Source organism: Bombina bombina, chromosome 3, assembly GCF_027579735.1.
Source record: "Bombina bombina isolate aBomBom1 chromosome 3, aBomBom1.pri, whole genome shotgun sequence".
NCBI lineage: Eukaryota > Metazoa > Chordata > Amphibia > Anura > Bombinatoridae > Bombina > Bombina bombina.
Genome location: NC_069501.1, coordinates 483,007,220 through 483,020,329, shown reverse-complemented (window position 1 = coordinate 483,020,329; position 13,110 = coordinate 483,007,220). Strand labels below are relative to the sequence as shown.

The window sequence follows — 13,110 nt, the reverse complement described above, 5'->3', positions numbered from 1 at the left end:
CTACTCTTACTAAAGAGATTGACATGGACACAGCTAGACCCCAATCCTTGCTAACAGGAAAAAGAACCCATAAAAGGATTATATCTTCAGACACCAACTTTGCACATCCTCCATTGACAGCGGCAAAGAGAATGACTGGGGATTATGGGTAAGGGAAGTTACACTTAACAGCTTGGCTGGGGTGCTCTTTGCCTCCTCCTGCTGGCCAGGAGTTGAATATCCCACTAGTAATTGGAATGACGTTGTGGACTCTCCATGTCATAGGAAAGAAAAAATATTTATGTATTTCTAAGGAAATGTTTAAACTATATTATAATTTAGTCTGTGCCAGAGGTGTTTTTTTCTGATTTATTTATTTGTGGTGTTTTGTGTGTGTTTTTTTTCTTTTCTTCCTATATGTATGTTTGTTTTGTTTACGTTTGCAAGGCATCTGGTGACCTAGAAGCAGTTTCTTCAAATCTAAGTTCAGACCTAAAAAACAGTTTAGTTTAATTACATATCTAGATTTACTTTATATAGAGAAGCAAGTGATTCTGTTAACTCTTTTTTTTTTTTGCCAAATTAAAGAATATTTTCATAGCTTGAGTATCTAAATGATTTTTGCAGTTTTTGTACATAGTGTCGGATGCTCTGTAAACTGTTCAATTCCGGTCTTGTTTTATTTTGTATCCTTCCCCTTTTACCATGAATTTTTATTCTCTTACAGCTGCTTCGGGAATTGATAGAGCGCAAAACCAGCTCCATAGATCCCAATGATCAAGTGGCAATGGGCAGGTAAGAGTGAGGCATCAGCTGTCTGTCTGCCGCCACCATCACAGACACTTCTACACAAAGGAGAAAAAAAGTAACAAAGTTCAGAGTTCAAGCACAATTAAATGAGACATCAGGACTGGCTAAAACCATTGTACAGGGCATCAATCATTACCAGTGAGATTTGCAGATGATGTCAGCACCATTATTTTTGTAGAGACCCACCCCAAGCACACACACACACTGTAACTGAGTTATAACTTATTTCTTTGCAGATTTCCATGCCCTATTATGTGAGGTAGGGCAAAAATTCTTTGTTTGTTATAGAACAAACTGTTCTTAGAGATAATCTAGATTTGCATTATGTGCAGCACATATTGTTTTGTCTTTATTTACATTTAACATGAAGCAGATGGACTAATTTATTTTAAAATTGTTATATAAAGTCACTTTTATAGCTATTAAATTATTTACCAAATTAGTTGGCTCCAAACCCAGATATAAGTCACAGTTAAAGGGGCAGTAAACACCTTGTAATGGCAACATTTATCTGTTTACGTATCAGTAGAGTCTGAACGTTATTAGAACACCTTGTTTACTGCAATTGTTTTTTTCAATGGTCAAGCTCCACCCACTACTTTCCTGATTTAGAGCAGCTAGTTTGGTCTGACAGGACTTGCTACTTTCATTGTGTTAAAAAAAATCTACATTGTTTGGTGTCAGCTAAAAAGATAAGATATCAAACTGCTCATTAACCCTTTCATGCGGGGGTCTAAATTGTCTACATTGGAACAACGTTCCGATGTAAACAAATGTATTGCAAGATTTCAATGATGGGATCGGGTCAGGGGGGCGTCCCTATGATGCTAGGCACGCCCTCCATGCCATGATCCCAATCTGGAAATGCAGTAAGCCAACGCAGTTAGGACGGCATGGAACGTCCTAACGGCGGGAAGAGGTTAAGGAGAGATAAGTGGTAAATTAAAGCTTGTGAAATCAGCCATGTGCTCTCATGTTTCGGGACTGTAAAATGCACAATATTCAGACTTGCAGAAGAGGCAAAATCAATAATGAATGTATATTGCAAAGTTATTTTATTATACATAAATAAGCATTTTATATTACAATCTCAATGTTTTTACCTTTAAATTCCCAAACTGTCCTCTTGTGTACATCTTTGTTCCAAGCAGTCTGACTGTACAAGATGAAAACTTGTTAGATATGGGTTTTCCAACTGTATTTTTGTTCTATGCAAAAAAAATTTAAAAAAAATCTGCCTTAAAGGGGCATGAAACCCCAAGTTTTAACTTTAATGATTTATAGAAACATAGAATTAGATGGTAGATAAGAACCAAAAGGCCCATCAAGTCTACCCATATTACATGTTACCGTTTGATTGTGACCCTTTGTTTTGGCATTTGTCTTTTTGTGGAAAATGCTTTCAGCTTCCACTTTATTACGTCCCTTTATATATTTAAAGGTTACTGTCATATCACCTCTTTCCCTTCTTTACTCTAAACTATACATATTTAGGTCATAGAGTCTTTCTTTGTACATTTTATATTTTAGACCATGTACCATTTTAGTAGCCCTCATTTGGACAGTTTATAGTTTATTTATATCCTTTTAGAGATGTGGTCTCCAGAACTGTACAGTGTATTCCAGCTGAGGCCTAACTAATGATCTGTAAAGTGGCATAAGCACCTTCTATTTCTGCTACTAATACCTCTCCCAATGCAACCAAATATTCAACTGGCCTTACTGACTGCACCGCTGCATTGTCTACTGAATTTTAAATCACCTGAAATAATTATTCCCAAGTCCCGTTTCTCTTTAGTCACAGTCAGTAATGTACAAGTTAGACTATAATTGGTCTTTGGGTTTTTGGATCCTATTACATGCATAATTTGATATTGGTACTATTACATTTTAGATCCCATTTATTTGCCCAGTCCTCTAGTTGTTGTTTTTATATCACTGCTCATATGATCCTCTCATCATGGAACATCATCAGCAAACAAGCAAACCTCCTGAAGCCCACTTCCAATATAACTAATGAACGTTAAACAAAACAGGCCCAAGAACTGACCCTTGGGGAACACCACTAGTAACTGACCCTTCATTTGAATGTACTCCATTAATTGAAACCCTCTTCCTTCTATCCTTAAAGGGACATTCAAGTCAAAATTAAACTTTCATGATTCCGAATCCAGCATTCTACCCACTTAACAACCTTATAATTTACTTGAAGATAGAGCATGCAATTTTAAACCACTATTATACAATTTTCTTTGTTCTCTTGGTATCTTTTGTTGAAAAGCAGCACTATTACCTACTATGTAGCTCTCCAGACACCTACCTAGGTATCTCTTCAACAGAGAATATCATGTAAGCAAAGCAAATTTGAGAATAGATGTAAATTGGTAAGTTTTTTTTTAAATTTTATTCTCTGTCTTAATCACAAAACAGAATGGTTTGGGTTTCATTTCCCTTTGAATTATGTTTCTTAAGTAGTTAAGAACTTCGATCATTCCCTTCATTTTTCTTTTTAAAATGTTCCTATTTAATTTTACATTTTTAAGTATTTTAAATAATTAGTTATAAGTAACATGTAATCAGAATAAAACTTGCAAGGATATTTACATCTATAAACCAATGACCTGCTTACAGGGCTTGTGACTCATGGTGTAATTATCCACTTTTCTTTGAGTTATTCATGCAACTTTATATCATTTGTTTAGAAGCAAATATACTGTATATTAGGTTGTACGATAAAATAAATTAGGGCAATTAAGATTATATTAAGATTGCAGTAATTGGATTTTGCTAGATGAGTTTCCAATGTATATAGATTTTCATTGTTTTTCTCTTGTAACTTGATGTTTTCTGTTTTTGTCCCAATTATCATTTTTCGTATATAATTTGCATGATGTTTCCAAAAATACAACTTTCTGGAAAAAAAAAACTTCTCCAACATTCATAAGTTACAAATGGTGCATTTTATTTTTCACAATACTTTAATAGTGTTAAATGTATATTCAAGATATCGTGTACTGGAATGGTTTTGATCTCTTTCGCCATTCTTCATTTCAGATAATGCCCTTTTATTGATTTACCATTAGTCATGGCTGTAATTATTATTTAACTATCTAGCTTCATCTGTATGTCTAAAATCCACTTGACAATGCTGCACAGGCAAATTAAGTCGTTCACTGCTAAGATGTCCTGTCATTGATAACAGCTATAATGGTCAGACCTATATCAACCTAAAACATCTTTGAAAATACTTAGCAGTATAAAGTGCACCCAGACGCGATATATATATATAAAATAAATGTATAAAGCTGTAAATGTAAATAAATGTATAAAGCTTCACAAATAGTCGAAGAATATGTGGCTGATGTTATAAGCCAGGATAGGTGTAGATCAGTAGTTGGAGTCGCTGCCACTCACTCACACAGTGCTGGATGGTGAAAACAAATCCGTTGTTGTTTTCACTACTACACTTAGAGAAGTCTGTGCCTATATATATATATATATATATATATATATATATATTTTTTTTTTATTATTTTTTTTTCTCCCTCTCTCTTTCCCTCTCTTTCCCTCTCTTTTTCTCCCTCTCTCTTTTTTTCTCTCTCTTTCTCTCTCTCTCTCTCTCTTTCTCTTTCTTTCTCTCTCTTTCTCTCTATTTCTTTCTCTTTTTCTCTTTTTTTCCTCTCTTTTTTTCTCTCTCTTTCTCTTTCTTCCTCTCTATTTCTTTCTCTCTATTTCTTTCTCTTTTTCTCTTTTTTTCTCTCTCTTTTTTTCTCTTTCTCTCTCTCTCTGTCTGTCTCTCTCTCTCTCTCTGTGTCTCTCTCTCTCTCTGTCTCTTTTTCTCTCTCTGTCTCTCTCTCTCTGTTTTTCTCTGTCTTTCTCTCTTTTGCTCTCTTTCTCTCTCTCTTTTTCTCTTTCTCTCTCTCTCTCTCTCTCTCTCTCTCTCTCTCTATGTATTTGATTTATATATTTTTTGAAGTGCATATTATTTTAAGCCTGTTATTTTAAAACTATTACATTTTCTTTTGTGATTCAGACATAGCATACCATTTTCAAAAGTTTCTAATTTACTTTTGTTATCAACTTTTCTTTGTTCCCATGATTTTCTGTGTTAGAGATACCTAGGTAGGAATCTGGAGCACTAGTGCTGCTATCTAGTGCTCTTGCAAATGGGCCGGCTCCTAAGCATGTGTCCCTGCTTTTCAACAAAAAATGCAAAGAGAACAAAGAAAAAATGATAATAAAAGTAAATTAGAAAGATGTTTAATTGCATGCTCTATCTAGAGTCTTGAGTTTCCAAATCCTTTTAATTTTTCTCACATTTATTTTGTATTTTTTCAACATTACATTTGAATAAAATGTAATTTCTTTCATGTAATTAGCAAGAGTCCATGAGCTAGTGACGTATGGGATATACATTCCTACCAGGAGGGGCAAAGTTTCCCAAACCTTAAAATGCCTATAAATACACCCCTCACCACACCCACAATTCAGTTTTACAAACTTTGCCTCCTATGGAGGTGGTGAAGTAAGTTTGTGCTAGATTCTACGTTGATATGCGCTCCGCAGCAGGTTGGAGCCCGGTTTTCCTCTCAGCGTGCAGTGAATGTCAGAGGGATGTGAGGAGAGTATTGCCTATTTGAATGCAATGATCTCCTTCTACGGGGTCTATTTCATAGGTTCTCTGTTATCGGTCGTAGAGATTCATCTCTTACCTCCCTTTTCAGATCGACGATATACTCTTATATATACCATTACCTCTGCTGATTTTCGTTTCAGTACTGGTTTGGCTTTCTACAACATGTAGATGAGTGTCCTGGGGTAAGTAAGTAAGCTTATTTTCTGTGACACTCTAAGCTATGGTTAGGCACTTTTTTATAAAGTTCTAAATATATGTGTTTAAACATTTATTTGCCTTGACTCAGGATGTTCAACATTCCTTATTTTCAGACAGTCAGTTTCATACTTGGGATAAATGCATTTGTTTCAATCATTTTTTCTTACCTTAAAAAATTTGACTTTTTCCCTGTGGGCTGTTAGGCTCGCGGGGGCTAAAAATGCTTCATTTTATTGCGTCATTCTTGGCGCGGACTTTTTTGGCGCAAAATTTTTTTCTGTTTCCGGCGTCATACGTGTCGCCGGAAGTCACGTCATTTTTTGACGTTTTTTTGCGTCAAAAGTGTCGGCGTTCCGGATGTGGCGTCATTTTTGGCGCCAAAAGCATTTAGGCGCCAAATAATGTGGGCGTCTTTTTTGGCGCTAAAAAATATGGGCGTCATTTTTGTCTCCACATTATTTAAGTCTCATTATTTATTGCTTCTGGTTGCTAGAAGCTTGTTCACTGGCATTTTTTTCCCATTCCTGAAACTGTCATTTAAGGAATTTGATCAATTTTGCTTTATATGTTGTTTTTTCTTTTACATATTGCAAGATGTTCCACGTTGCAACTGAGTCAGAAGATACTTCAGGAAAATCGCTGCCCAGTGCTGGAGCTACCAAGCTAAGTGTATCTGCTATAAACTTTTGGTATCTGTTTCTCCAGCTGTTGTTTGTATTGCATGTCATGACAAACTTATTAATGCAGATAAAATTTCCTTTAGTACTGTTACATTACCTGTTGCTGTTCCGTCAACATCTAATTTTCAGAGTGTTCCTGATAACATAAGAGATTTTATTTTTTAAATCCATTAAGAAGGCTATGTCTGTTATTTCTCCTTCTAGTATACATAAAAGTCTTTTAAAACTTCTCTTTTTTCAGATGAATTTTTAAATGAACATCATCATTCTGATACTGATAATGGTTCTTCTGGTTCAGAGGTTTCTGTCTCAGAGGTTGATGCTGATAAATCTTTGTATTTGTTCAAGATGGAATTTATTCGTTCTTTACTTAAAGAAGTATTAATTGCATTAGAAATAGAGGATTCTGGTCCTCTTGATACTAAATGTAAACGTTTAAATAAGGTTTTTAAATCTCCTGTAGTTATTCCAGAAGTGTTTTCTCTCCCTGATGCTATTTCTGAAGTAATTCCAGGGAATGGAATAATTTGGGTAATTCATTTACTCCTTCTAAACGTTTAAGCAATTATATCCTGTGCCATCTGGCAGATTAGAGTTTTGGGACAAAATCTCTAAGGTTAATGGGGCTGTCTCTACTCCTGCTAAACGTACTACTATTCCTTAGCGGATGTTGCTGCAGCTTCAACTTTTTGGTTAGAAGCTTTAGCGCAACAAGTAACATCATAATTTTATAGCATTATTATTATTCTATAACATGCTAATAATTTTATTTGTGATACCATCTTTTGATATCATTAGAGATGATGTCAGGTATATGTCTCTAGCTATTTTAGCTAGAAAAGCTTTATGGCTTAAAACTTGGAATGCTGATATGTCTTCTAAGTCAACTTTGCTTTCCCTTTCTTTCCAGGGTAATAAATTATTCGATTTTCAGTTGGATTCTATTATCTCAACTGTTACTGGAGGGAAGGGAACTTTTTTACCAAAGGATAAAAAATCTAAGGTAAATTTAGGTCTAATAATCATTTTTCGTTCCTTTCCTTACAACAAGGAACAAAAGCCTGATCCTTCATCCTCAGGAGCGGTTTCAGTTTGGAAACCATTTCCAGTTTGGAATATATCCAAGCCTTATAGAAACCTATAGCCAGCTCCTAAATACCCATGAAGGTGCGGCCCTCATTCCAGCTCAGCTGGTATGGGGCAGTTTACGTTTTCTTCAAGGAAATTTGGATCAATTCCGTTCACAATCTCTGGTTTCAGAACATTGTTTCAGAAAGGTACAGAATTGGCTTCAAGTTAAGGCCTCCTGCAAAGAGATTTTTTTCTTTCCTGTGTCCCAGTAAACACAGCAAAGGCTCAGCATTTCTGAAATGTGTTTCAGATCTAGAGTTGGCTGGAGTAATTATGCCAGTTCCAGTTCTGGAACAGGGGCTGGGGTTTTATTTTATGTCTTCATTGTACCAAAGAAGGTCAATTCCTTCAGACCAGTTCCGGATCTATCTATATTGAATCGTTATGTAAGGATACCAACATTCAAGATGGTAACTGTAGGACTATCCTGCCTTTTGTTTAGCAAGGGCATTATATGTCTACAATAGATTTACAGGATGTATATCTGCATATTCCGATTCATCCAGATCACTTTTAGTTTCTGAGATTCTCTTTTTAGACAAGCATTACCAGTTTTGTGGCTCTACCGTTTGGCCTAGCGTCAGCTCCAAGAATTTTTTTCAAAGGTTCTCGGTGCCCTTCTGTCTGTAATCAGAGAACAGGGTTTTGGTATTTCCTTATTTGGACGATATCTTGGTACTTGCTCAGTCTTCACATTTTCGCAGAATCTCATGCGAATCGACTTGTGTTGTTTCTTCAAGATCATGGTTGGAGGATCAATTTACCATTCAGTTCATTGTTTCCTCAGACAAGGGTAACCTTTTTAGGTTTCCAGATAGATTCAGTGTCTATGACTCTGTCCTTGTCAGATAAGAGAAGTTTAACATTGATATCAGCTTGTCAAAACCTTCAGTCACAATCATTCCCTTTGGTAGCCTTATGCATGGAAATTTTAGGTCTTAGGACTGCCGCATCGGATGCGATCTCCTTTGCTCGTTTTCACATGCGACCTCTTCAGCTCTGTATGCTGAACCAGTGGTGCAGGGATTACACAAAGATATCTCAATTAATATCTTTAAACCGATTATACGACACTCTCTGACATGGTGGACAGTTCACCATCGTTTAGTTCAGGGGGCTTCTTTGTTCTTCCGACCTGGCCTATAATCTCAACAGATGCAAGTCTTACAGGTTGGGGAGCTGTGTGGGGGTCTCTGACGGCACAAGGGGTTTGGGAATCTCAGGAGGTGAGATTACCGATCAATATTTTGAACTCCGTGCAATTTTCAGAGCTCTTCAGTCTTGGCCTCTTCTGAAGAGAGAGTTGTTCATTTGTTTTCAGATAGACAATGTCACAGCTGTGGCATACATCAATCATCAAGGAGGGACTCACAGTCCTCTGGCTATGAAAGAAGTATCTCGAATTTTGGTTTGGGCGGAATCCAGCTCCTGTCTAATCTCTGCGGTTCATATCCCAGGTATAGACAATTGGGAAGCGGATTATCTCAGTCGCCAAACGTTGCATCCGGGCGAATGGTCTCTTCACCCAGAGGTATTTCTTCAGATTGTTCAAATGTGGGAACTCCCAGAAATAGATCTGATGGCTTCTCATCTAAACAAGAAACTTCCCTGGTATCTGTCCAGATCCCGGGATCCTCGGGCGGAAGCAGTGGATACATTATCACTTCCTTGGAAGTATCATCCTGCCTATATCTTTCCGCCTCTAGTTCTTCTTCCAAGAGTATTCTCCAAGATTCTAAAGGAATGCTCGTTTGTCCTGCTGGTAGCTCCAGCATGGCCTCACAGGTTTTGGTATGCGGATCTTGTCCGGATGGCCTCTTGCCAGCTGTGGACTCTTCCGTTAAGACCAGACTTTCTGTCGCAAGGTCCTTTTTTCCATCAGGATCTCAAATCCTTAAATTTTAAGGTATGGAGTTTGAACGCTTGATTCTTGGTCAAAGAAGGTTTCTCTGACTCTGTGATTAATACTATGTGACAGGCTCGTAAATCTGTATCTAGAGAGATATATTATAGAGTCTGGAAGACTTATATTTCTTAGTGTCTTTCTCATCATTTTTTCTTGGCATTCTTTTTGAATACCGAGAATTTTTCAGTTTCTTCAGGATGGTTTAGATAAGGTTTGTCCGCAAGTTCCTTGAAAGGACAAATCTCTGCTCTTTCTGTTCCTTTTTTTACAGAAGGATTGCTAATCTTCCTGATATTTCATTGTTTTGTACAAGCTTTGGTTCGTATAAAACCTGTCATTAAGTCAATTTCTCCTCCTTGGAGTTTGAATTTGGTTCTGGGGGCTTTTCAAGCTCCTCCTTTTGAACCCATGCATTCTTTGGTCGTTATTTTACTTTCTTGGAAAGTTTTGTTTCTTTTGGCCATCTCTTCTGCCAGAAGAGTCTCTGAATTATCTGCTCTTTCTTGTGAGTCTCCTTTTCTGATTTTTCATCAGGATAGGGCGGTGCTGCGAACTTCTTTTGAATTTTTTTACCTAAGGTTGTGAATTCTAACAACCTTAGTGGAGAAATTGTGGTTCCTTCATTATGTCCTAATCCTATGAATTCTAAGGAGAAATCATTGCATTCTTTGGATGCTGTTAGAGCTTTGTATTATTATGTTTAAGCTACTAAGTCTTTCCGAAAGACTTCTAGTCTATTTGTCATCTTTTCCGGTTCTAGAAAAGGCCAGAAAGCTTCTGCCATTTCTTTGGCATCTTGGTTGAAATCTTTATTTCTCCAACATAGGTGTGTCCGGTCCACGGCGTCATCCTTACTTGTGGGATATTCTCTTCCCCAACAGGAAATGGCAAAGAGCCCAGCAAAGCTGGTCACATGATCCCTCCTAGGCTCCGCCTACCCCAGTCATTCTCTTTGCCGTTGTACAGGCAACATCTCCACGGAGATGGCTTAGAGTTTTTTAGTGTTTAACTGTAGTTTTTATTATTCAATCAAGAGTTTGTTATTTTGAAATAGTGCTGGTATGTACTATTTACTCAGAAACAGAAAAGAGATGAAGATTTCTGTTTGTATGAGGAAAATGATTTTAGCAACCGTAACTAAAATCCATGGCTGTTCCACACAGGACTGTTGAGAGCAATTAACTTCAGTTGGGGGAACAGTGTGCAGTCTCTTGCTGCTTGAGGTATGACACATTCTAACAAGACGATGTAATGCTGGAAGCTGTCATTTTCCCTATGGGATCCGGTAAGCCATGTTTATTACGATCATAAATAAGGGCTTCACAAGGGCTTTTTAAGACTGTAGACTGTTTCTGGGCTAAATCGATTCATTATTAACACATATTTAGCCTTGAGGAATCATTTTATCTGGGTATTTTTGATATAATAATATCGGCAGGCACTGTATTAGACACCTTATTCCTTAGGGGCTTTCCCAAAGCTTAAGCAGAGCCTCATTTTCGCGCCGGTGTGGCGCACTTGTTTTTGAGAGGCATGGCATGCAGTCGCATGTGAGAGGAGCTCTGATACTTAGAAAAGACTTTCTGAAGGCGTCTTTGGTATCGTATTCCCCTTTGGGCTTGGTTGGGTCTCAGCAAAGCAGATACCAGGGACTGTAAAGGGGTTAAAGTTTAAAACGGCTCCGGTTCCGTTATTTTAAGGGTTAAAGCTTCCAAATTTGGTGTGCAATACTTTTAAGGCTTTAAGACACTGTGGTGAAAATTTGGTGAATTTTGAACAATTCCTTCATGTTTTTTCGCAATTGCAGTAATAAAGTGTGTTCAGTTTAAAATTTAAAGTGACAGTAACGGTTTTATTTTAAAACGTTTTTGTACTTTGTTATCAAGTTTATGCCTGTTTAACATGTCTGAACTACCAGATAGACTGTGTTCTGAATGTGGGGAAGCCAGAATTCCTATTCATTTAAATAAATGTGATTTATGTGATAATGACAATGATGCCCAAGATGATTCCTCAAGTGAGGGGAGTAAGCATGGTACTGCATCATTCCCTCCTTCGTCTACACAAGTCTTGCCCACTCAGGAGGCCCCTAGTACATCTAGCGCGCCAATACTCCTTACTATGCAACAATTAACGGCTGTAATGGATAATTCTGTCAAAAACATTTTAGCCAAAATGAACCCTTGTCAGCGTAAGCGTGGCTGCTCTGTTTTAGATACTGAAGAGCATGACGACGCTGATATTAATATCTCTGAAGGGCCCCTAACCCAGTCTGATGGGGCCAGGGAGGTTTTGTCTGAGGGAGAAATTACTGATTCAGGGAACATTTCTCAACAGGCTGAACCTGATGTGATTGCATTTAAATTTAAGTTGGAACATCTCCGCATTCTGCTTAAGGAGGTATTATCCACTCTGGATGATTGTGAAAAGTTGGTCATCCCAGAGAAACTATGTAAAATGGACAAGTTCCTAGAGGTGCCGGGGCTCCCAGAAGCTTTTCCTATACCCAAGCGGGTGGCGGACATTGTTAATAAAGAATGGGAAAGGCCCGGTATTCCTGTCGTCCCTCCCCCCATATTTAAAAAATTGTTTCCTATGGTCGACCCCAGAAAGGACTTATGGCAGACAGTCCCCAAGGTCGAGGGAGCGGTTTCCACTTTAAACAAACGCACCACTATACCCATAGAGGATAGTTGTGCTTTCAAAGATCCTATGGATAAAAAATTAGAAGGTTTGCTTAAAAAGATGTTTGTTCAGCAGGGTTACCTTCTACAACCAATTTCATGCATTGTCCCTGTCGCTACAGCCGCATGTTTCTGGTTCGATGAGCTGATAAAGACGCTCGATAGTGATTCTCCTCCTTATGAGGAGATTATGGACAGAATCAATGCTCTCAAATTGGCTAATTCTTTCACCCTAGACGCCACTTTGCAATTGGCTAGGTTAGCGGCTAAGAATTCTGGGTTTGCTATTGTGGCGCGCAGAGCGCTTTGGTTGAAATCTTGGTCGGCTGATGCGTCTTCCAAGAACAAGCTACTTAACATTCCTTTCAAGGGGAAAACGCTGTTTGGCCCTGACTTGAAAGAGATTATCTCTGATATCACTGGGGGTAAGGGCCACGCCCTTCCTCAGGATCGGCCTTTCAAGGCAAAAAATAGACCTAATTTTCGTCCCTTTCGTAAAAACGGACCAGCCCAAAGTGCTACGTCCTCTAAGCAAGAGGGTAATACTTCTCAAGCCAAGCCAGCTTGGAGACCAATGCAAGGCTGGAACAAGGGAAAGCAGGCCAAGAAACCTGCCACTGCTACCAAGACAGCATGAAATGTTGGCCCCCGATCCGGGACCGGATCTGGTGGGGGGCAGACTCTCTCTCTTCGCTCAGGCTTGGGCAAGAGATGTTCTGGATCCTTGGGCGCTAGAAATAGTCTCCCAAGGTTATCTTCTGGAATTCAAGGGACTTCCCCCAAGGGGGAGGTTCCACAGGTCTCAGTTGTCTTCAGACCACATAAAAAGACAGGCGTTCTTACATTGTGTAGAAGACCTGTTAAAAATGGGAGTGATTCATCCAGTTCCATTAAGAGAACAAGGGATGGGGTTCTACTCCAATCTGTTCATAGTTCCCAAAAAAGAGGGAACGTTCAGACCAATCTTAGATCTCAAGATCTTAAACAAGTTTCTCAAGGTTCCATCGTTCAAGATGGAAACCATTCGAACTATTCTTCCTTCCATCCAGGAAGGTCAATTCATGACCACGGTGGATTTAAAGGATG

General features: G+C 38.2%; 1 protein-coding gene across 1 annotated transcript in view; it reads left to right on the top strand.

Moving 5' to 3' along the window:
• Positions 1 to 709: 709 nt before the first annotated feature.
• The window catches only part of LOC128653486 (protein AATF), a 225,062-nt gene continuing 212,661 nt past the window's right edge, over positions 710 to 13,110 (top strand). The window contains exon 1 of the mRNA XM_053706821.1: positions 710 to 774. Coding sequence (XP_053562796.1) covers positions 767 to 774 — 8 coding nt within the window. The 5' untranslated portion in view covers positions 710 to 766. The remainder of the gene's footprint in view (positions 775 to 13,110) is intronic.